Here is a 24,832-nt window from a genome sequence, read left to right on the forward strand (position 1 = left end):
TGATCAGATCCCATCAAGTGTGTCCGTTCGGCAATTCCACCATCAGATCCCATATAGAGTGTATCTGTTCAGCAATCCCGCCATCAGATCCCATATAGAATGTCCTTTGGTGATTGCCTCCTGATGTCTTTGTATTGCAGGACAGATATGTCCAAGGCTCCAAGCTCATTCGTGAGCCATGATCATTGTACTTTCGAAAATCTGAAAGTCTTTCAACAAACCCGTTATTGACAAATATTTATTATTTTTCAACACCGAGCGGTTTTGATAATATCTACCTGTGTGACATCATGTTGATGTCATGTTGTCATTAATTTGGAAAAGGTAATAGCTCAGGAGATAGCTCGAACGCCATGAAGTGACCCAAAGTCGAGTTATATTAATCAGCAGTCTTGTGGAATCCCCAGCCACTGCCTGTGGCCTGTTTGAGCCCACAATGGTGTGGACGCTGCATGCTGATGAGCAAAACAAAGGCTGTAATTGTGCAGCGACCCAACACCCCACCCCTACTCACTCCACCGCTACTCAAGACACCCAGTCGCTGGAGCCACCGGAGCCTGTGAGCAAAAGAGCAAACAGATGCAATTTGTTACGAACTAAACGTTGCTTTTCTCTGCGCTAATGAATAGAGGGCAGAAACAAAGTGAGAGACATTGCTGGACAACTTTGATCGATAGCTCCAGGACACGGCCTCGAGCAGGAGGACTCGTATGGACCCGCAGAGCGGTTCACGCTCGCTGCGCATAAGGTCTCCACACCCATTGTCCCTCCCTGTCATAGCACCCACTGTTCTGCATTACGGATGGTTGTTAATGGCCTGCACGGTGCATCATGCGGCGCTCCCGAGTGTGGCTCAGCAGTGTGCTGGACAAGCTTGCACCTTCAGGCTTTTGGTCGCACCGGATCACTGCCATGTCGTGAACCTTGTTATACTTCTGAATACTGTTACTACCATTCCATTGTTGAACCAAGCATCGGTATTTTGAATGTTTCACCAGCCTCCTCTGTATCCCTGTATTGGTCAACCGTCGGACTACTTGTGCAAGCAACAAACGCATGGCCATTCAGCCTTGGAGTTGTCTGATGAGACATATTGTAATTACCCCCACCAGAGGAGAGGGTGTTACATTTGGGTCCGTTTGTTACTTGGCGAAAATTTTTTTTTGCCAAGTGCTGTATGTTTGGCTGTATCGTTTGTCTGTCTGTCTGTTTGTCACATGATGTTCGGCCACAGTTTTCAAGCAATCGTTCTGAATTTTTTTTGTTGTGCCAAGGACAGCAACGCTTAATTTTGGTGAAGATCCGAATCCGGATCCGGATCTGAGAATTTTTTTTAAGTGATTCTTCACTCTTGAGAGATGGGCCAAAACGATATATAGCACGATAACTCAAAAGCTTATGGATGGGTTCCGCAGAAACATGGTGGACAGGTTGGGAGTGCCGCTAGGAAGAAGTGATTCAATTTTGGTGAAGATCCGAATCCAGATCCAGATCTAGATACGAGATTTATTTAATTTTTAACTGATTCTTCACCATTGAGAGATGGGGCTAAAACGATATTGCATGGTATCTCAAAAAGTTCTGGACGGATTCGGATGAAACCTGGTGGACAGGTTGGGTGTGTGACGAGAACTAATTGATTTGATTTTGGTGAAGATCTAAATCCGGATTCGAGAATTTTTTTAATGATTCTTCACCATTGAGAAATTGGTCCAAAAATGATATATCGCACAATATCTCAGAAGGTTATGGATGGATTCCACAGAAACTTGGTGGACCGGTTGAGTGTGTGAAAAGGACTAATTGTTCCATTTTTGGGGAAGATTCGATTCCGGATCCAGATACGAGAATATTTAAAGTGATTCTTCACCAAGAGAGATGGGGCTTAAAGCTATGTATCACATGATATCTCTAAAAGTTGTGCATGTCTTGTGGCAAAACGGGGTGGAAGAGTTGGTTAGGTGACAAGAACAAGCCAATTTGATTTTGGTTGATGTCCGGATTTAGTTCTGACCTATAAGTGGGATACAAAATTTAAACTGTTCAGCCTGGCAGAGGTATGTGCTCTCGCGAGTGCCATTCCGTTTCACCAAGTGTCACTCTATGAGTGATTTTTCATCTGTCTGTTTGCGACTTACGAAATCTAAAGATTTCTTAAGTATATTGATGACTTCCGTCCTCTGTTTGTGTGTTTGTGTGTTTCTTTATAGGCACGATAACTCGAGAACGGAAGAAGCTACCAATGTCAAATTACACCACTTGATTTAGGAGGGTGATGGCTAGTGCTGATTAGATTTTGGTCAAAATCGGTCAAAGGTCAAGGTCACATTGAGGTAAAACATTCGATTTTTGCGGGTTTGGTACAGAATCATCGTAGAAACTTCTGGTTTGCGTCGCTACCTTCTCTGGAGACAGCTTTTATTAGACAAGGTCAGAGGTCAAGTTGACGATTTCGTAAGTACCAGTCTATGACTGTTTGTTTGTTACTTATGAAATCTAAAGATTTCGAAAGTATATTGATCACTTCCGTTTCTGTTTGTTTGTTTATTTGTTTGTTTGTAGGCACGATAACTCGAGAACGGAAGAAGCTACCAATGTCAAATTACACCTCGTGATTCAGGAGGGTGATGGCTAGTACTGATTAGATTTTGGTCAAAATCGGTCAAAGGTCAAGGTCACAGTGAGGTCAAACATCCAAAAAATGATAACTCGAGAACGGAAGAAGCTACCAATGTCAAATTACACCACGTGATTCAGGAGGGTGGTGGCTAGTGCTGATTATATTTTGGTCAAAATCGCTCAAAGGTCAAGGTCACAGTGAGGTCAAACATCCAAAACATTCGATTTTTGATGGTTTGGTACAGAATCATCGTAGAAACTTCTGGTTTGCGTCGCTACCTTCTCTAGAGATAGCTTTTATTAGACAAGGTCAGAGGTCAAGTTGACGATTTTGTAAGTACCAGTCTATGACTGCTTGTTTGTTTGTTTATCCGCACAGAACTTTAATGTTTTTCTCCGTAACCACTTGCCAGACCTCTGTATCTCTGAAACTGCACCAAGTAAAAAATTGAAACTTTGCATGTGACAAGGACTCCTCATGGGGAATATGTGTGATTGTTTTTATGATGTCATAGGTGCCTTCGTTATGACATCATAATTGCATATGTAGAATGCTCCATCTGATCAGTATGAAATTTCTTGAGGGTCATCTAAGGATAAAACGGTCCACAGAAAATATATTAATGACATCATCAGTCACTTGATTCGGTCGCTATATTGTTGTTGTTTTTTGAAACCTTCAAAAAAAATTTTCTCTGAAGTGGCTGAACACATTGAGACAAAACTTTACAGGTATGACTGCCATTGCATGAGGAACAAAAGGTTCACAATATGACAGCATAGGTCACATGGTTTGGCAGCCATACTGAATTAACCCGAAACCTATGAAAAATCTTCTTCTCCAAAACGGCTTGACAGATCGAGGCGAAACTTCGCACAAATGTTCCCCAAGCCTTGGGTGTACAAGTTTTTAAAGGAATAATTAATTGATAGGTCACATGGTTTGGCAGCCATATTGGATTGAAGAAAAATAATAAGTAATGTTTTCTCTGGAACCGCTTAATCAATCGACGTGAAACTTCAAAATTATGATGTAGTTGTGATGTGGAATAGATGTTTTAGATTTCAACTTCATCTGACACATGGTCTGGCAACCAGAATTTTTGTTTTTTTTGATCTCGGTTATTTTATTTTATTTTGAAAAAGGCTCACTTGGCTGTGCCGGATGTGTTTGGGGGTAGAGGAGAAGCAGCTGAAGTGCGAATCCTATCCAGGTTCCTCCTGATGACTTCATCTTTGCTTTTTACTTGTTTGGGTTCCTTCTGATGACTCCAATGCAGGACTGTACCTATTTGGTCTTCCATTTGATTTGAATCGAATTTATTTTAATTCCATTCTAAATTCAATTGAACAATAATAAAAATCATGGGTCAGGGTCAGGTGTCCGATCAACGTGGGATGTCTTTGTATTCGGTCATCACTGCCAGCAGTAATAAAGTGGCAGTTGTAATTATGTCTCTTATTAATTATGTAACACACCAGTACACAAACGCCACGCAAAATACAGCACACAAAACTGCACAAACACCATACAAAACAAGTCATGGCGAGGGTCTGCAATCTCTCATTGCTCTTTTACTTGTTAATTTCTTGAATGCAAAAATACACTTTTATTTATAGGAAATATAAAATAATTATGATAACTTCCCAAAATACTTGCATCATAAACTATGTATACAAAAGCGAGATGTCGTGTGTGTGTGTGTGTGTGTGTGTGTGTGTGTGTGTGTGTGTGTGTGTGTGTGTGTGTGTGTGTGTGTGTGTGTGTGTGTGTGTGTCACTTTTTTTTTGTTGTTATGCAATTCCATACCCTTGAGCTAATTGCCCCAAAATTTGCTGCACCACGTTATTGTAACAATTGCTCGATCAACATCATAATAATTTTTTTTTTTAAATGCAATTCTTAATCAAATTGATCCATCCATCCATCGGGACCATACTCTGTGCATAGCATTGGTGCTGCCTAAGCATTCTCCTTGGCTATTGCACACAATCCTGGACAGGTCACCACTCTGACACAGGATACCAGCAAGCTGGCACTCCTTTTGGCAACCTCAGAAGGATGACATGCAGAATCAACCCCACCTGGTGTTAATTCAACAGGTGAGTGGGATTTGAACTCAGGATGCATAGGATCCCAAGCCCACCACCCTAACCATTAAGCCAACACCAGGCATATCAAATTGATGTTAAACTAAAAAATAGCGTCCCTCTGGCCGATCAAGCGTTGTACGTCGGGTTCTCCTCTCGGTGGGGTGAGGGGGCAGAGCTTGGCTTACTCGTCTGTTCAAAGGTGAATTATTTGTCTGGAATCGAGCCAATTGCATCTGGGTTCTTGAAGACTGTATTTATATTCCATATTCAGAATGGAAATGAATGCACAAAAGGAATTAATATACCACAGCCGCCATGGGACTACATTGAGTGTTTGTCGCATAAAGGTAATACATACACTAGAGCGCTAACAAGCCTATCAATTGAGCTCATTGGACTGAAGCCACTGTGGGGCGTGGCCGCCACTTTATTGGCCGTCAACACGACATGCGAGCGTATATAGGGCGACGTGTATCCGGTATACCGAATGTCAGAATAATGGACTTTGGAGAATATTTTTGGGCTCTTATGACGATTGTCTTCAGCAATTGTGGTATATAAATAACATAATTGGCGAGATGTACATGCACAACCCAAACAAAAGATGCCAATTCCATTAAAAAACCATGGAGGTCACTTTTGACAGAAGTGTAATAAATAAATAAATATATATATATATATATATATATATATATATATATATATATATATATATATATATATATATATATATATATTGTTGCGGATTCGCGCCCGCCGGCGTGCTGACGGCCACGTAACTCGAATTGCGGCATGTCGCCCACCGGACGGACAATCCAGTCGTGACCCTCTCGGACTAACGCCGGGAACCAGTCACGGGTGGACCTTTCGGTCTCACCGCGATCGAGCCAATCAGCCCCCGCGTGGGATAGGGTTGCTCGCCAAATTCGACCTACCTAAGTACCCACGCGGAGGGTAGACCGGGCGATCGTACCTCGCCGCAGGTCGACTTCGGACACGGGCCACTGAAGCGACCCGTTCCGTACTATCAGAATAACCGAGCGGTGTTATCGTCGACCTCGACGGTTCGATTAATTATCGGGCGTATTCAGCCCACTACCAACCCTTTACGTGAAGCAAGATGAGGATTCAATGGGAGAAATGACGAAGCGAAGCGGGAAACAGTTCAACACAAAGCACATTTATTCGCGGCACACGGGAAGCACACATATTCAATTCCACCAAATGCACACAGAAAAGAAAAACACAATTCAATTTACACAAAAAGCAAATATAAAAGCGAAAACACAATGCAGAGCTAATACCGACTACCGAGCACACGGCAACACTTATACAATTCTACTTCACAGACGGCGCCGACAACACATACCCAAAACCAAGGAAAAGAAATACCCTCAAGGATGAGGCGGGCCTGAGGCCGAGACCGGGTCGGCCTACCCGTCTGGTGATGAGACGAGGAGCGGCGATGGCGCCTCAACTCCGCGGGCCCCGCGGACAGTGTCTGGTAGGGGGTGGGAAAGGGGCCCCCTTGGTCGCACTATCTCAGCGCGGGGGGGAAACAGGAGGGGGTTGCTGATGCTCGGGGTATAGAGGATTTTTATTATCCCGCGACGAGCGTCTCCACCTCGGCCAGGTCGCGCTGTCGGCCTCCCTGGGGTGCAGCTCCCGACGCGAGCACCCCCTCGTCTGGTGTCGCCGCCTTTCCACAGCTCCGTCCCCTCCGTTCCGACTCCAACGCACACGACGACCAGCTCCTTCTTGCCAACTCCACCGCCCGCGAAGTCTTGACTCTCTGTTTCCGACTCTCCTACTCTCCTACTCTCCGACTCTCCTACTCTCCTGACTGACGAACACGGTCCTTTTATCAGCCCCGTAGCTTCGCCCTCTCATCTTTGACCCCCTCCCTTCGACCTTTCACCTCGCTCCCCATTGGCCCGAGAAAAAGTGGGCGTGAAGGCTTTTTGATCCATAAATTTGCATATATCGATCGCCCTGGGGGCGGGGCCAATTCGCCCCTCGCTCACCGATTGGACGGCAAAAAGTGGGCGTGTGTCGTTTTTGATCCGTTTTTGAAGCACAAAATCCATGATTTTGTACACGCTGTTCGGCGCGCGCCCTGCACGAGTCCAACACCGGTACCCACAGGCGGCGCAAGAACGGGGGCGATGCGACGGTTGCGAGGTGTGACGTGAAGGTCGTGGCGGTTGTGGTGAAGCGGTGGTTGGTGGTGGTTGATGTTGTGGTTGTGGTGGTAACAATGGCGGTTGGTCCAAATTAAAGATAGTTAAAGAAAAACGGCTATCCTGAAGAGTCGCAGCACGCATAAATGACATGTATTCCCACTAGACAACGGGTTTGGGCCTAACTACACATGTACTTACCGAGATACCTCACCTAAGGGACCTGAATGGTGGTTTGCGAATTTGGTAACCACAACAATATATATATATATATCAGTGAACACTAGTTTTTTGCATTGGACACAATTCCACGATCATGGGGTGCCTGTCCACCCATATTCATGTTACCCATTTAACATCAAGAACGATTTGAGAGCCACACTATTGTATTTCTATGTGAACCAATCACCAACTTGGCTGATCATGTTTGAACTTTTGGCTTCATTACTTTATATATTATTCCAATTTGTGGGCATTCTTTTGGCCTTTCACCAAATGATACACGGTTATGCTCATAAAATGCATTGCAATATATAAACAAAGAAATTCAGAACTTTCATGGAAATGGTGAATGTTTTTATTTAACTGAGGTTGTATGATAATTCAACGATATATAAATGGAAGACATATACAAACATAATTATTAATACAGAATAACATGAAATATTGACTGCAGCATCAAAATGTTTGTCATAAATACAGGTATTTAAAATTATAAATTAAGATTAGATGCAAATTTGTTGATCACTACAGAAATTAGTTTTCTACAAATACATGAAGGAACAATCAAGAATGCATAATATTGAGATATGTTTAAAATGTCCAAGTAACCAATGTGCTTACAAGCATCCTGTAGTTTGGATACATGAAAATTACCCGACTGATTCACATTTAATTTTCAGTACAAAAACACTACAAACTAGCATTATCTTTCCAAAGAGGACATTTTATGTAAAACCTTGAATAACCAGCATTGCTTGGAACTACTAAATCACCGATGCTTGAACACTGTGAGTCGAGCAGATAGATTAGTAATACTGGCTTCCAACTTGTTAATAATGTCATCAGTATAAATCTTACCCCCATACTTTAATCTAATGGTAAAGAACTTGCGTAGTATTTTATTAACCAGCTAGCCCTCGTGACTTATCTCACCGAGAGCCAAAGGATTTACATGTGCTACCTGAACAAAGATGGGACTTGTATTCTCATGAATCCACCTTTGTGTTGCGATTTTTAATTTAAGGAGCACATTCCCACTGGACATGGGCTTGTTCATAACCACTTCACGGAATATTTGTTCACAAATCTTTTCAAGTTTGAATACCTCAATGGAAGCAAAATACAGACAACCTCGTGTGGATTCTCACTATAGCTATGCTCAGAGGATATACCAGAAGGCCCCACCAGTAGGCCAACACATTCTGCACAGGACAGATTAATGACTAACCTCTAAACAATATTGCCTGTAATGTAGTAGATCAAAATCATGTTGATGACTTGACGGCCGAAAACATGGCAGCGAGTGTCCAGGGTGGCATTAGGTCACGCGACTTACTTTGCGCTCTAGCTGATGTATTACTCTATGTTATGCAGTCATTGGCACAATCCTGTAACCTCAAACAAGGAAAGGAGGCCATTTGGCCCATCATTGCCATGGTGCACTCTTGGGTTAATTTTTTTCCTGCAGCTTTAAACATCAATCTTCTTGATGGTTTACTAAAGTCTAACTAACTCGATCTTGATTAGTTGACGCAACTTGTTATGATATGTTTCTCCGATTTATTTATTTTATCATTGTACTTTCAGGCTCAAAATGTATAGTATCCTTAAAAAACGTCGTATACATTATGGGATACCCCTTTACACTTGTGTGAATTTCTGACACACACATCTGATTTGCATGCCTGTGAATGTCATTTACAGACTCAGTGTAAGTCAGGGAACAGTCTCATTGCTCATTTCAAGAACAACGTGGTCCAGAGTATAGACGTTTCAATGAGGAATGTTTCATTGAAAATCAGCTGTCGTTCTTCAGGAAACTGAGCGCCTCCATTCGGGCGACTTCAAACATCATCTCCAAATCAACCATGGGGAATGTCATGCCACCAACCTTCATGATAATTGATCTGATTGCTCATAGATTATTATCAAAATCACCTCAGGAAGGAAGAAAACCACATGACAAGGGCTGTGATGTTTTGAGTGCCTCCAAGAGGTTCAAAAATAAAGGCCACAAAACATACAAGAACCGTGGGAGGGAACTGTAAGGAATGGTGAAGAAACTGACATTCAACCAGTCAATAACTGGTATCAGAGGTTTACAAGGAATTAAGGTGCAGGAGGCCATTCGGCCCATCATGCCTGCACCACACCAATTCCAGATTGAATAAATCCATTGATACTCCTTCCCTTCATGCGCAGCCTTTTTGGCTGCTCCACTGGCACTCATTTCGCTGACCTCAGAAGGATGACAGGCTGAGTCAACCCCCTGGTGTTAATTCAGCAGCCAACAGGGCTTGAACTCAGGACCCAAGGATCCCAAGCCACCACCCTAACCACAAAGCCAACACCAGGTTCAATTGTGGAGTACAAATCCAAGTTGTTCTTGGCACATGGTGAGGCCCTATGAGATATGGCTCCCCAGTATGGCTGATATTCACTGCAACTAAAATTGTATGTCCCATGATTATAGGTAGGGTTGTGTAAATAACCTGCAAAGGCACTGGCCCAATAATTACTTTCAACAACCTGATGTTTTACATCCATCATTCTGAATATATTTCCATAAATAGGAGTGAAGCAGCAAAAGACGAGGGCTGGCAGGATGGCCTCGAGGTACGCACACTAGTTTCTAAGCTGTCTAACTTGGATTTGAATTCTCACCCAGTTATTAACTGCCATCCTGGTGTTTCACAGGCAGGGTGATTCATCAATGTGTGTGCCGTCCCTCGGATGGACGTTAAACTTGGTGGCCCGTCTGCTGGCATTAGTTGTTGGATGTTAAAGATCCCATTGATGTCCTTTGATGTCCTTCATGAGCATTGATGTCCTTCACGAAGAGTATGTGAGCTATCACCAGCACCCTGAATAAATTACAAATTCCTGCCCTCATGACAAAGCATCCAGTTTGACACTTGTTCAGGAAGCGGCTTCGGTGGCATCAATGCTCTGTGAAGAGTATGGTACATGAGAGAGAGAGACAGACACAGACACAGACACAGACGAGACACTGCAACCTGAAAGTAAGAGGTTGGGTTCATGGGAGAAATAACGATTTGGGGGCAGAGTAAGAGATGACATGAGATGTCAGTGGACTACCTGCTCTATATCCTGTGGGAAAGAGTGGGATGCAGCACAGCCTCTGAAGGCGCTTCCACATTTAAGAGAAGTGAGAAACAAAAGCGTTGAGGTGTGTAGTCTTCATGGATTTATGGCTGGCAGGGTAGCCAACAGGTATGCACTCTCACCTCTCAGTTATTACACCTTGCTGGACAGCGGAGACTGAAAGGCTTCTAAAGGAGCACAACAAAACTGCGAATCAGGATGTTGTGTAGGTACTAATTGAGGCTCTTGACACTGAACGTCTGAAGCGCTGGAAGGAGTTGGTGCAGTCAACAGACTTCACCACAAGCAGCCGCAAGGCATGGGCAATGCTGAGGAAACTGGGTGCCACAGAAACACTGCTGCTGCCATCCCAAGAGTTTCCCCTGATTCCAATGCATCTCACCTCCTCCAGACCTCAAAGGCACTGACCTCCAAATCACTAAGGCAGGAGATAAAAAGGGATTACCTCCAAAACCTCCAAGAAAGCCGACTGAGCAGCCACCTGGCAGCCCCATATACAAAGAAAGACATCGACGCTGCACTCATCATCGCACCATTTGAAAGCCTTTATCCCTGAGCAGGGGTCAGCTTTTTGTGGGCTCCAATCATGGTACCCTTTCTTGTGGCAATGTTTTTACGGCCGGATGCCCTTCCTGATGCCAACCCTTTCGTAGCCTTCGACCCTGCAGGGTTAATTACCAGTATACTGATGCTCATTTCGCTGACCTTCAAAAGGATGACAGGCTGAGTCAACCCCCCTGATGCTAACTCAGCAGCCAGCAGGGCTCAAACTCAGGACCCCAAGGATCCCAAGCCACCACTTTAACCACTAAGCCACACCAAGCTCATACATTGACGCTGCACTGTCGGTCACCAAAAATGGCAAAGCCGCAGGGGCTGATGGAATTTTTCCTGAATTCCTTAAAAACCTTGGAGAAAAGGGTCATATCTGGTTGGTGGCCATTTTACTGCCATCCATGAAACAGGGCAAATTCCTGCAGTCTGGAAGAAGGCTAATGTTTTTGCCATCATAATAACTGGTAAGCCAACAGACTTGCCCTGCAACTACCACCCTACAGCCCGACTATCAGTGACAGGAAAGTTTATGGAGAGGGCCCTACTATCCTGTTTAACCCCCACTCTGGAGACCTTCCTACCTGATGAGGAGGGGGGCTTTAGGCCTTGCCGCAGTACCTGTGATCAGGTTCTTGCCCTCTCCACCATCATTAAGGCTGGCTTCTAGAGAAAACAAACGATTGCAACTGCCTTTTTTTCCTTTTTTTTTGTATACCTTGGTCGAGGCTCGTATGAGAGCTAACACACCTTGGTGGACCTGTCATCGGCTTATGACAGTCTGGCGCCAAGGGCTCCTTTTCAAAGTCTCGAAAGTCTTCCACTGTCAGAAGACAATCAGACTGCTGTTGGTATTTCTTGGGGACTGAAAGATCAACGTTAGCCTCATTGCTAAAATCAGCCATGTTCGAACACTAAATGATGGCCTCCCTCAAGGATCTGTTCCAGCCCCCGCCCTCTTTTACCTCTATGTTAGCGACTTGCCAACGATGACCTCCTTCAAACTCACTTATGCTGATGACATGCACTTGTCGTGCAGGGACTCGACCTAAAACCTGTTGGGAACCAACTCACCCGAGATCTGGGCATACTGGAGGAGTATTTACACAAAAGGAAGCTCTGCCCAAACACCAACAAAACAGCCGTCTGCACCCACCATCTTGACAATCGCACAACAAATGCAGAGGGAGATGTGACATCTGCGGTATGAAAGTTGAAAATGTCCGTTATCCCAAATACCTTGGGGTTGCATTTGACCGGACCCCAACCTTCAAAGAATACCTGCAAATATGCAAGGAGAAGGTCAAGGCATGGGTAAACTTCATCCGGAAACTGGCTGGAACATCGTGGGGAGCCGGCCTTAACACCTTACGCACAGCAACGCTCGCCCTCGTATATTCGACGGCAGAGTGTTGCTTACCAGTCTGGTCGGCAAGTGCCCATACGAAGGCCATTGATGTTCAGTTAAACGACGCGATGAGAACAGTGTCTGGAACCCTCAAGCCAACAAAGACTGAGTGGCTTCCTATCCTCTGCAACATTGCTCAGCCAGCCATCCGTAGGGATGTGCGATCATCCCGATTCTTCAGCCGCATTTTGGCAACCGAAATTCCAGCCCAGCGCTTTCTTACTGAACATCCGTGCTGTCGCCTCAAGTCCCCCAAACCACCATGGAACTGTGTCGAGCTCCTTACTGGAGTCCATCAAAGTGAAGTTGACTTGCGGAAGGCCAGCTGGAAGGCGGCCCCAGCTCCTAATAAAGATATTCTACATGATCCACCCATTCCTCCACCCAGTTTCACACTCCCACGTAGGCAATGGACAGCCCTCAACAGGCTCCATACTGGACAGGACCTTTGCGATAGTATCATCCACTGATGGAGGATGAGGCTGGATGCAGTCTGTGACTGCGGAGGAGTTCAGACGATGGAGCACATCACCTCGCACTGTCCCTTGCGGAAGTTATCGGGAGGACTTTTCATCCTCACCAACTCACCCCTGAGGTAGCCACATGGCTGCAGAACCTGGACATTAAACATTAGCGCAATCCATATTGGCCATACAGAAGAAGGAGAAGAAGAAGAAGAAGAAGAAGAAGAAGAAGAAGAAGAAGAAGAAGAAGAAGAAGAAACTGTCTAGCTTGGGTTTGAATGCCAATGGAACTACAAACTGTCATCCTGGTGTTTCACCTGCAGGGCAAGCCCTCAATGTGTGTGCTGTCCCTCGGATGGACATTAGACTGGTTGTCCCATCTTGCCGGCATTATTTGGTGGACGTTAATGATCCCACAGTGTCCTTCGTGAAGAGTAGGCGAGCTATCGCCGGCACCCTGAACAAATTACAAATTTGTACTCCAACCATCAGCGGCACAGCTGCACCCCCAGCAAATTATACTACCCTGGGCATGTGCTGCACACGAAAGACGAAGAAGGAGCCTTGATTTTGGAAGTTTCACCAGACTTTGATTACTGGATGAACACGTGCATCCTTGGAGTTACTTGGGAGGGTTGGAGGACACAGAGCAGAGGGAGCTGAACCAGAGGAGATGCCGTGTTCTTCCAATGAAGCGACAGCATAACAGTTTGTAATCGAATCCTCTTCTGTTGCGAATCAAACCCAGATTAGAAAACTCAAAGACGAGTCCACCACCTCTGAACTATCTCGACGTCTGTCCACTCCTGAGTTGATTTTCATCCAAAAGGACAGGGTCAGACGCCCTGTCCTTTTAGATGAAAATGTGGAATACAAAAGTAGAGTATTCTTCTTCTATTCACCTGCTTTTTATTAGTGTCACGTAAAAGGAATGTAGGTTCAATGTACTTCTTTAACTCTTTCTTGTTCTTTTCAAGAATACAAGAACACAATGTAAAGTTGACATAGTGCCAAAGACAAGATGATGTTCTGTCTCGCTCAGTTGGTGGTGTAAAGTTGAGTGATTATGGAAAACGTTGAAATGTTGGTGATCAACTGAGGTTTTCCCTTTCCAAAAATAATTACATTATATAAAAGGTACTATATCATTTTTTTGGGCTCATGGCAGGTATTCGCAGCCACCCTCCAGCCGCCTCATCGAGGTTCGAATCTCGAACCAACTTTAAACTGTCATCCTGGTGTTTCACAGGCAGGGTGATTCATCAATGTGTGTGCCCGTCCTTTGGATGGACGTTAAACTGGACGTTCCGTCTGCCGGCATTAGTTTGCGGATCTTACAGATCCTACGGTATCCTGTGCGAAGAGTAGGCAAAGCTATCCCCGGTGCCCTGAACAAATTGAAAATTCCTGCCCTGGCTACCTCTGGGAAGGCAATGTCAAACCACCAAATATAAACCTTTCCAAGAAACTGCTTCGGCAGCACGGGAAGCTCTGTAACAGAGTAGCCTATGGCACACCAGAATCGGAAAGAAGAAGAAAAAAATTGTTTCTCTATAAATTCCTTGCTTGGATTGTTTAATGGTCTTTTGTTAACGGATGATGTCACGAGTACTGGAAAGGCAACAATACACAACATTGCATAAATATTGCTCATGAATAATTGCAGAAATTGTTCAGGAAAACAAAGGAATATTGTTTAATTAGGATTCCTTAACAAAACCAGAACTTCACAGGTGTGTGTGTATATATATATGTATATATATATATATATATATGTATATATATATATATATATATGTATATATATATATATATGTATATATATATATATATATATATATATGTATATATATGTATATATATGTATATATATGTATATGTATATATATGTATATATATATATATGTATAAAATATATATGTATATATATATATATATATATATATGTATATATGTATATATATGTATATATATATATATGTATATATATATATATATATGTATATATATATATATATATATATATATATATATATGTATATATGTATATGTATATATATATATATGTATATATATATATATATATATATATATATATGTATATATATATATATGTATATACAGTCAAAGCTCGTTACTATGCCACCCGTCGGGACCGAGCAAAAGTGGCATAGTAGCGAGAGTGGCATAGTAACGAGATTTTCTAAAAACGGCCTTATTTTCTCAAGTTACCCATCTGTAGTTAATCTTTAGACAAAATTTATTCCAGCGAGTAAAAGGCATGACTGTTGTATAAGCTAAGCGGACGGAGAACATACACACACTAACAGAGTTCACACACTAACATATGGCATGGTGAGAAATTCACGACACACAAAGCTTTCAAGAATCGTCGGCTGGCGCATCTTCTTTCGGCGGATCTCGTGCATCTCGTTGTCTAGCCGATCGCACGCTTGCATCACACCGGGCTTCCCGCTTCTCTGCTGCATGAACTTCCGGACGGTGCTACAAGCTCGCTGGGCTTCCTCGAACGGAACGATTTCCTCCTCGACAGTTACCTCGTCATCTTCGCCTTCCACTGGCTCCTCACTGCACAGAATCTCCTCCGCAATCTCCTCCAGCGTGAAATACCCGCCAGTCGCGAGGCGCTCGTCGGCTTTGAGAAAGTCAGACAGCTCGATCTCCTCGTTCTCGTGCATCTTTTCCTCGGCAGGCAGAGCTTCCCAGATGTCGGGCAGCTCCGCATCCTGTGGCTCAGTTTGGATCTCCTCTTCGATGAACTTGGCCTTCGCGAAACAGTTCCTGATCGTCGACTTGCCGACCTGCTCCCAAGCACGCCGGGCAACGTGTAGAGCGTCGAGCAACGTGAACTTGAACTCCTTTCCCTCGTCTATGGCCTCAAGCCGGCGGCATAGCAGGAGCTTCTTTTAGTGGCGCTTGAGGTTCTCTATGATTCCCTGATCCATTGGTTGTGAATTGGCTGTCGTGTTAGGTGGGAAGAAGACCAGTTGGATGTTGTTCAGCTCGAGCTCGGGAGGGTGGCCAGAGAAGTTATCGAGACAGACCAGCACTCTGCGTCCCTGCTGGCCGAGTCGTCCGTCCCACGCACGCAACATCTCCTCGAAAAGCTCCGCCGTCATCCACGCCTTCGAGTTCGCCTTGTACTTGACCTGGATCTCTTTGTTCTTGAAGGCACAGGGTTTCTTGGAATTGCCAATCACCAGAAGAGGGAACTTCTCGCTGCCGCTCATGTTTGCCCCAACCAGAAGAGTGATCCTTTGCTTGCTTTTCTTTCCTCCTGTACACCGCTCTCCCCTGAAAGCCATGGTCTTGTTCGGAAGCAGCTGCCAGAAGAGTCCAGTCTCCTCCAGGTTGAAGACGTCGTCTGCGGAGAACTGCCCGAGTAAGGGCCGGAGAACCTGTTGTTGCCACTCAAGAAGGGATTGCGAATCCACCGCTCCAGCTTCGCCCTGCACTGTCTTGAACGTGATGCCGTGGCGCTTCTTGAAATTGCCCAACCAACCGTTGCTCGCCATGAAGTCTGGGATGTGCATCAGCTCGGCCAGTTTCATCGCCTTCTCCTTGATCAGATCGCCGCTGACAGGCACATTCTGTCCTCTTGATTGCTTCAGCCACATGAGCACTCCCTCATCAAGCTTCGGGTCGTGAGCCTGCGTCAACTTCTTGCGCTTCGATGGAAATCCAGCTTTGATTGCAGCCTCGATTGCATCCTTCTTGCTGAAAATGCCCTTCACGGTGGTTCTCTTAACTTCGACGCCCCATTTCTTGCTAATCTCCCTGGCCAACTTGGACTGATTCGGCTCCTTCTTCGCGGCATCGATGATCTCCTTCTTCTCCTTCAGCGTAAAGTCGGTTCGCTTGCGTTTCTGAGCTGACATTATGGGCTGAATTTGAAAAAAAATGATGTCACTGTTGTACGTGTGCCTGCGTGTCTGTGTGTGTGCTCGCGCGTTTTTGTGTCTCGTTGTGCGTGTTGTGATTGGCTTGTTGTGGCTGGCATCGGGGAGAAGAATCGCGTGTTTTGACACAGTCTGACTATGCGCGTACGTATTGAGTTATGTTGTGCGCAGCTGGACTGTAGTTCGTCGCTTCCCCTTTGGACGTGAGTGTGATAATCGAGCACTGTGCAATACAGACTTTTTCACGACTCGTGCCTTTTAACAGTCACGCAGTAGTGGCATGGTAGCGAGAGTAGGGGGTGGCATAGTAAATTTATTTTGTATTGAATTTTGTCGGGACCGAGCAAAAGTGGTATAATAGCGAGAGTGGCATAGAAGCGAGGTGGCATAGTAACGAGCTTTAACTGTATATGTATATATATATATATATGTATATATATGTATATATATATATATATATATATGTATATATATGTATATATATATATATATATATATATATATATATATATATATATATATATATATATATATATATATATATATATATATATATATATATATATATATTTATTTATATACTCACACACATGTGATGTCTGGTTTCCGCAGAGGTTCCAGCACACCTTCTGTTGAACAAAAATCCAGCGACAGATGAAGCAGAAGTGGCATTGTTTATGGGAAATGTCTAATTGTGTTTCTGTTGTGGTTACAGCCTGCCGCTCGTACTGCAAGGTGTCCAAGGGGAAGGTGAAAATAAACATGAAGAAGTATTGCAAGAAAGACTATGGTAACATCCCTTTATACTTCTTCCATCATGACTTGTTTCAACAAAATATTTCATCAGCATAATGTTTTCATCACTTGAATGTTCGTTCTTCCTCTTTGCTTCTGTTCTACGTGTGCTTCCTGGTCAACATGGAATGTAAGTGCGGTGTTTAGCTTTTTGCATCAGGGATGGACCACGACCTAAAGATTATTGTAAAGGTTTGCAATGCCTCGATGCCATCTTGTTGCATTTCCAAAAACCTCCTGACCCGAAGGTTCGCTATTGCTGACATATAGTGAAACAAGATAACACCTTCCTGTAAACCTTCTCTTTAGCAATTTAATTCGATCTTTGGCTTCCATTGTTTCAAGTCACTGTCATTGTAAACCGACCAGGCCCTGCAGCCAAATTGGGACTGACAGCTCACGAGTTGGCTGAAGCAAGTTGGAAAAGACAGCAAAGAACGTGTTTCTATTGCTGCCAACGTAACGGCCCTGGAACGGTACATTTATCAAGAAAAGAGCATTTGTTTCTTCCCCCTCCTCACCCTCCCCTCTCTTCCTCTTTGACTTCTCCCTTGCTGTTGGGCCCAGTACTTAACCCAGTCTACTGGCTCACGCATCAGAGTGAGGAAATACAACATGGCAACAGGGGTCTTCTTGGCAAGACACACTGCGTTCTCCAATACTTGGACATGGTGGTATTTCCTGAGCTATGAAGCCACGGTTTTCTGATGTGAAGGTCTGGCACGCGGGCCGTGAGAGTGTATCGCTGCCAGCATCTAATCATTCAAACAGGGTGTAGATGGGTATATTTGAAAACGATGTGAACCTTTCCCTCTCTAACACAGCAGAACATTTCCACAGATTGTTCAATGGATTTATTTATAAATGAAGACTTGGCAAGCATGAGCATTGTTTAAATTTTTAAAACTTGTGCTTCATTGACTTCCCCTTCCTCAATGACCCCAGCCTTTTCAAAAGGGCATAGGTTAATGTCAGTATAGGCTTTGTGAAAGAAAATGTTTTTTTTTTTAAAGTTTAAATTTCATTTGCTTCATGAAAAACCAATAGCACGGTGAGACAGAACCTGTGCAAAAGGTGCGTTGTACGAAGGTGTTGTTGAATTTGAGGTAGGCCTTCTAAAATTTTGGGAGATGTGTTTTCCACAGAGAGGACCTGCACTGACGAATTGCTGAACTACAGGTTGAAAGTAGAAGCAGACTTGTTTTGGCAGATCTGGTACAAACACTGTGAAGGGAATGTGCGGGGGAACGCTACCAAGGAAATGCGGTACAGGAGCATAGTTCAGCAGTTTGAGGCATATGTTAAAACTTTGTCAAAGTGTACACAAAGTTCCAAAAAAAAAATCAAAAATGAAACATTGCCTCAAGGAAAGTGAAAAATTCCATCTCAATGCACTTTGTGTTGGAGATAATTATTTATACTTTCATACCTACTGTGCCTTGTGCTCCAGTCAAGGAGGTTGACTCATTAGCATGTTCCCATCGTATGATAATAATCAAAGATCACTGATTTAATGAAAGGATTATTTCATGCTGAATGTAGACTATGACAACTACAACTACAACCACCACCACCACCACCATTACTACTACTACTACTACTACTACTTTCACAGCCCAATTATTCCCACCTTGTGAGGTTGGAATAGTGGGGTTTATTCCTGTAACCAGGTCTATAGCCTTCTTTCTCTACTTCTTCTCTCTTTATACATTAGCATCGATATAAGAACAGGATGGCAGGATGGCACAGCAGTATGCACACTTGCCTCTAAGCCATCTTGCCTGGGTTCAAATCTCAACCCAGCTATAAACTGTCATCCTTGTGTTTCACAGGCAGAGTGATTCATCAGTGTGTGTGCCGTCGCTCAGATGGATGTTAAACTGAATGTCTTATCTGCCGGCATTAGTTGAAGGACGTTAAAGATCACACGGTGTCCTTTGTGAAGGTGTCCGCCATTACCGGCACTCTGAATACATAACAAATTCCTGCCCTTACTACTTCTGGAAGAGAGATGGCAAACCAGGCCTGGAAACTGCTTTTGCTGAACCGATGCTCTGCATCGCAGAGTATGGTACATCGGATTGGATAAAAGAACAGGTCAACAGCAATAAAGGCCTTTATAAAGAGGAATGAGTCTAAATACAGCATTGGTATTCATATGAATGACTATCTAAACTCCTGTGTTATCACAACATGGAAATTTCTTTGATGCTTTCATTGCCTTCATGAAACAATGAGGAATCGCTGAGTTATTTGTTAAACAAAAAACATTTTGCTGAACTATTGTGATTACCTTATCTGTATAACTACTGCAACCCCCCCTACACACACACACACACACACACACACACACACACACACACACACACACACACACACACACACACACACACGTGGAGATAGTAACCACAAACAGCAACTTCCACAAATATATATGTACACATGCATATATATATATATATATATATATATATATATATGTATATATATATATGTATATATATATGTATGTATATATATATATATATATATATATATATATATATATATATATATATGTATATATATATATATATATATATATATGTATATATATATATATATATATATATGTATATATATATATATATATATATATATATGTATATGTATATATATATATGTATATATATATATATATATATATATATATATATATATATATATATATATATATATATATATATATATATATATATATATATATATATATATATATATATATATATATATATATATATATATATATATGTATGTATGTATGTATATATATATATATATATATATATATATATATATATATATATATATATATATATATATATATGTATATATATATATATATATATATATATATATATATATATATATATATATATATGTATGTATATATATGTATATATATATATATGTATATATATATATATATATATATATATATGTATGTATGTATATATATGTATGTATATATATGTATATATGTATGTATATATATATATATATGTATATGTATGTATATATATATATATATATATATATATATATATATATATATATATATATATATATATATATATGTATGTATATATGGATAGATATATTGATATATTTCTATTTAATGAAAGGAGCACACTGACTCGATGACATGACGCTGACATCATGTGCATAAATTATGTTATGCTGACATATCACCTCCAAACTAGGATGGCATCTGTGTGGCACTCAAGTCTTGGCAGACTGAGATTAAAGCCCCTGTGGTCACCTTTCATAAAGCCCCTATGGGTATTATATATTCTCGGGGTGTGCTTACACAGTGTAAACATACGAACTGAGTTTCCCCATTGTCTTGGCTCGCTCACCTGCATTTGATTTTTCATTCATTTCTTTTCATTTGTTTTTGTTTTCATTTTGTTTTTTTATATATATTTGAATTTACGGACACTTTCCGGATGCTTTTACGGTTCTGTGATTTTTCCTGTCGTGTCGGCTTCGATGTCCGTCGGTACACAAAATTACTGTGCTTCCCCCATAGTCTTGGGTGCTCACCTGCATTTTTTTCATTTTTTTCATTTATTTATATTTTCATTTATGGATGTTGTCTGACAATTCTGTGATTTTTTTTCCCGTTGTACTGGCTTCGATGTCCATCGGCACACACATTTTCAGCTTTCTACGTCACCCGGAAGGCATCTATTTTTAATGACAGTCATTCAGTCAGTCAGTGGTTAGAAAGAAAGAAAGAAATATATACATTTGTATATTATATTCATTATAAGATGAGAATGAAGCCTGCCTTTTGGACTGCATGTCGAGGCCTGTTCCAAACTGGCAAGGAATATTTCATATTTATGTTCCCAGTTGCAAAACAGTTGCTTATTTTGAGGAAGTACAAGGCCACAGCTCTCTTCGTGGGTAAGAAACATGATTGGCATTGAGTTTAAATATTAGGAAGGGATCTTGCCTCCATGATAAATTCTCCAAAGCACTATGGTGACGGGCCCTTGGCCTGGCTGGGTTCTCAGGTTTGCACTGTTCCTGACACTGCCTCAACAACAGCAAAACATGTTGTATATTTGGTGTGGGATACTGATGGGGCCACTTTGTTCTTAAGTTTTGGTTAATTTGTTTTACCTGTTAAACCTGCCCAAGTAATACAGTATGTCTATGAGGTTGCTCTGCTTTTTAATAAGCAAGCCTTGGGATGTACTAAACTGACGAGGAATATTTTATATTTATGTTCCCAGTTGCTTCAACACATGTGCATAGACAGTGGAAGAAATTGGCCACAGGGAAAATATTTTGGGCATCGAGTCCGCTCTTGGTGCTATATTTGTCAAAGATCTTCCTTCACTCTGTCGGTGTGTTTGTCTCCACAGTTGTGCAAGTTTACTTGAATGGAAAGGAGACTTTGCGGGATTGGACTCATTTTAGCGCTGAAATCCGTGCCGTTTACAAGTGGAGAACAGCAATGTCTACTGAAGGTGGCTGGGGCGCACCTCTCAGACGCAGTCGTGGTGGAGCACATCGCCGAACAGCGCAGCGTCAGCCTCTCTGGATCCGTAGTCGGGACCTGACTTGCCGTTGCCAGCGCCTCCGAGCAGGCCGCAGCTACCTTATTCTTGGCACAGCATTTCGTCAGGGTGCTGTTGCTGAGGACGGAACTGCCGGCCCCCCTCCAGGAGCCGGATCTTCACCTGTACTACTGGTGGACAGGTCAAGCCTGGTCATACAGTGGCGCGATGCTTGGGCACGTCGAATGCGTCGCATTCAGAGGAAGGAACGGGCTGGAAAGTGTGGTGGGCCTTAAAGGCCAATAAAGCATAGGAGTGGTCGGAACAGGCCTTTGGAAGGGGATCAGCAAAGTAGCTCATTGATCGAAGATGGTGGTTAAATAATAGAGAATAAAAGTGTTAGCTCAAAAGAGGTTCTACTTGTTAACATAAAAAGGGTGGTTTACCTGAGTAAACTCTTACCTCTAAAAGGGTAAGAGCTCTTACCTGGTCACCAAATCCTTCCAGCTATAAACAGAAGATCAATCTGTGGTAATTCTAAGGTTATTATGGAAAACGTGCAAAATCACTCAATATCAGATAGTTACGGGGTTATTGGTCAGAGTCACAAGAACGAGGGTGAAACCACAAAGTTGATGAGCTTGATAACATCACATATGGTTGGTAGACAGTTGTTGATATAATTTGACCTTTGCTAGTACAGGTAGTATATATTTGGGTCTAGTAGTATGGTAGTTTCAGGGTAACTTGGAAGAGGGAGTTGGGGTGGGGGGAGGGAGAGTGAGACAGGAAATCTGGATTATTCGGCTCATTTGGGATATTTTCAGAGTCAAATCCATCTACTCTCTGACATCTACTTTGAATATTCATCTATTTCTTTGAAGAAAACGACCAATATTTGGTATTTCGACAATGAATCATGATCTCAAAGCATATTAGTGGAACAATAGAAAAATTGAGATCTCCAAACAATGTTCCATAAGAACATGAACTTGTTTTTTTTTTATATTATTTTCTGTTGCTTTTGAATTGCGTGTAAAGTAAATACATCAGAGAGATTGAAACAATGCAAGAGAAGTGAGGGGAAAAGTCTTAGAATAGGAATCGTAAAACTGGCTGCGTATCTCTCGTTTACATAACCACACCTTCCATCTCTCAAAACAAGTAATTTAGACAGGTACTGTAAGCTGTCATGCATGATGACATTGAGAATGAAGCATGTGCTTGCATGCTTAGAAGAAAACAAACTTTTTGTTCTGGTGTTTTTTTGTGATACTCAGCATGCCTGAAAATGTTTCATCATCAAACAGCCCTTACAAAAATGGATGCTTTCTCATGCTGTTGATCGATCTATATGTTACAAAGGTGATGAGAATCTCATCAGATCTCATGAGAACCTTTTGTGAGAGTATCTTCCATGACAAAAAGTAATTTACAGCAATCTAACCTCGTCAACTTGGCTGGATGTTGTTTGCTAGATCTGTCGATCTTTCCACTTAAGCGGTAACTATTGGCAAACTTCTCAGGTAGCCAACGAGGCTGGAATGACTGGCTAGACACACTCCATGACAGCTGTACCGACGGTGATCCAGTTGGTCCAGCGTCGATGCCTACCTGGGTTATCCTCGAGGAAATCCTTGCAGCACCAGACTCCTCCGATGCGAACACCATCAAATTCCACCAGTAAACGTGATATCCTCAGCCGCAACAGTTTGGTTGTTTTCCATGAGGAAATCGGTGCATGTCGTTGTGACCGTCGTTAAATCATAGGCCGAGAAAGAGGACACCGGCGAGGGCATGTCTGCAAAATGCAGCTGATGTATTATGCATGTGAACAATGCATACCAGAATTGTCCAAGTCACTTGGAGTTAAATACTTGTAATGGCTTCAATGAAAGCAGATGGTCAGTTTACGATTATTATTATTATTTTTTTTTGGGTTTTTGTTTTGACTGTACATGGCAGCATATAAGGCTGAATTTGCGAACTGCAAACAGACAAAATAGATTATATGTTAGGCTGCTCGGCTGTATATTGTGCATGAATGAGTTGCTGCGAAAGATGTAGCGAACGTAATGGTCATTTCGGCATCCAAAGGTTGCCTTTGCGAAAGAGGCTTTGCGATTCCGCCATCTTCAGTACGACTCCAAGCAGGAAGTGTTCAAACAAACATGGCGGCATGCGATACCGCAGTGTTCTCTGTAAACCTATTTAATTCCCCTCTCGTTGATAACTTTGGGACAAGTATGTTTTAGTCATAATGATTATGCAGGAAATGTTATTCTAATTTCTATGTTTGACGTATTGTTAGATCTAAACCCTGCCAAAAATTAAATAAAGTGCTTGCAGTACTATGGATAGAGAATCCACAGCGCGTCTTTATTACAAAGATTTGTTTTTCACTTTCTGTGTTGTGCAAAAGACAAGAGAGCAATTGCGCTTTTCTTTTCTTTTACTTTTTTTTCAGAAAAATATCCTTCAACAAAAGTCACTTGATAAAGACATTGAATGCAACCAGGTTAGAGTGAAGAAGAATACATGGACAAAGCAGGTGTGAACAGGTAGGCAGGGTGTGGGTAAGCAATTGCATTGTAAGATGGGGAGACAATTATTTATGTCGACGACTTTCAGAATGATCATATTAACAAAGTATTGCCTGGGGGGTGGGGAAGAGCATGTGGTGTTGGAGGGGGGGGGGGATATTATATAATTAATATAATAGGAAACAAGGGATAAGGTCTCTTCATGTCCTTGCCCTGCTTGCAATACATGTTGAGATGGTTGCAAGCTGCACAAAAGGAACAGGACAGAAAAAATTGCATCATCATCATGTGGCCCTACCAAGTTGTATACAGAATGTTGGTGATGCCAAAACAGTTTCTTGGCTGTGGTTACAACCCTG

The 24,832-nt window shown here is 42.4% G+C and overlaps 1 protein-coding gene across 5 annotated transcripts in view; it reads left to right on the plus strand.

Annotated features, from left to right (window-relative positions):
• The window catches only part of LOC147011819 (netrin-1-like), a 194,021-nt gene extending 169,524 nt beyond the window's left edge, over positions 1-24,497 (plus strand). For 3 of the 5 annotated variants that reach the window (XM_085857098.1, XM_085857097.1, XM_085857099.1), the window contains exons 6-7: positions 17,301-17,375; positions 21,796-24,495. In XM_085857098.1, coding sequence (XP_085713224.1) covers positions 17,301-17,375; positions 21,796-22,226 — 506 coding nt within the window. In that variant the 3' untranslated portion in view covers positions 22,227-24,495. Of the gene's footprint in view, positions 1-17,300; positions 17,376-21,795 lie in introns of all 5 variants that reach the window. The other 2 variants (XM_085857095.1, XM_085857096.1) reach the window with 2 other exon arrangements.
• The last annotated feature ends 335 nt before the right edge of the window (positions 24,498-24,832 follow it).

Source organism: Eptatretus burgeri, chromosome 15 (assembly GCF_056783735.1).
Source record: "Eptatretus burgeri isolate ZD-2024b chromosome 15, Ebu_testis_v1, whole genome shotgun sequence".
Lineage (NCBI taxonomy): Eukaryota > Metazoa > Chordata > Myxini > Myxiniformes > Myxinidae > Eptatretus > Eptatretus burgeri.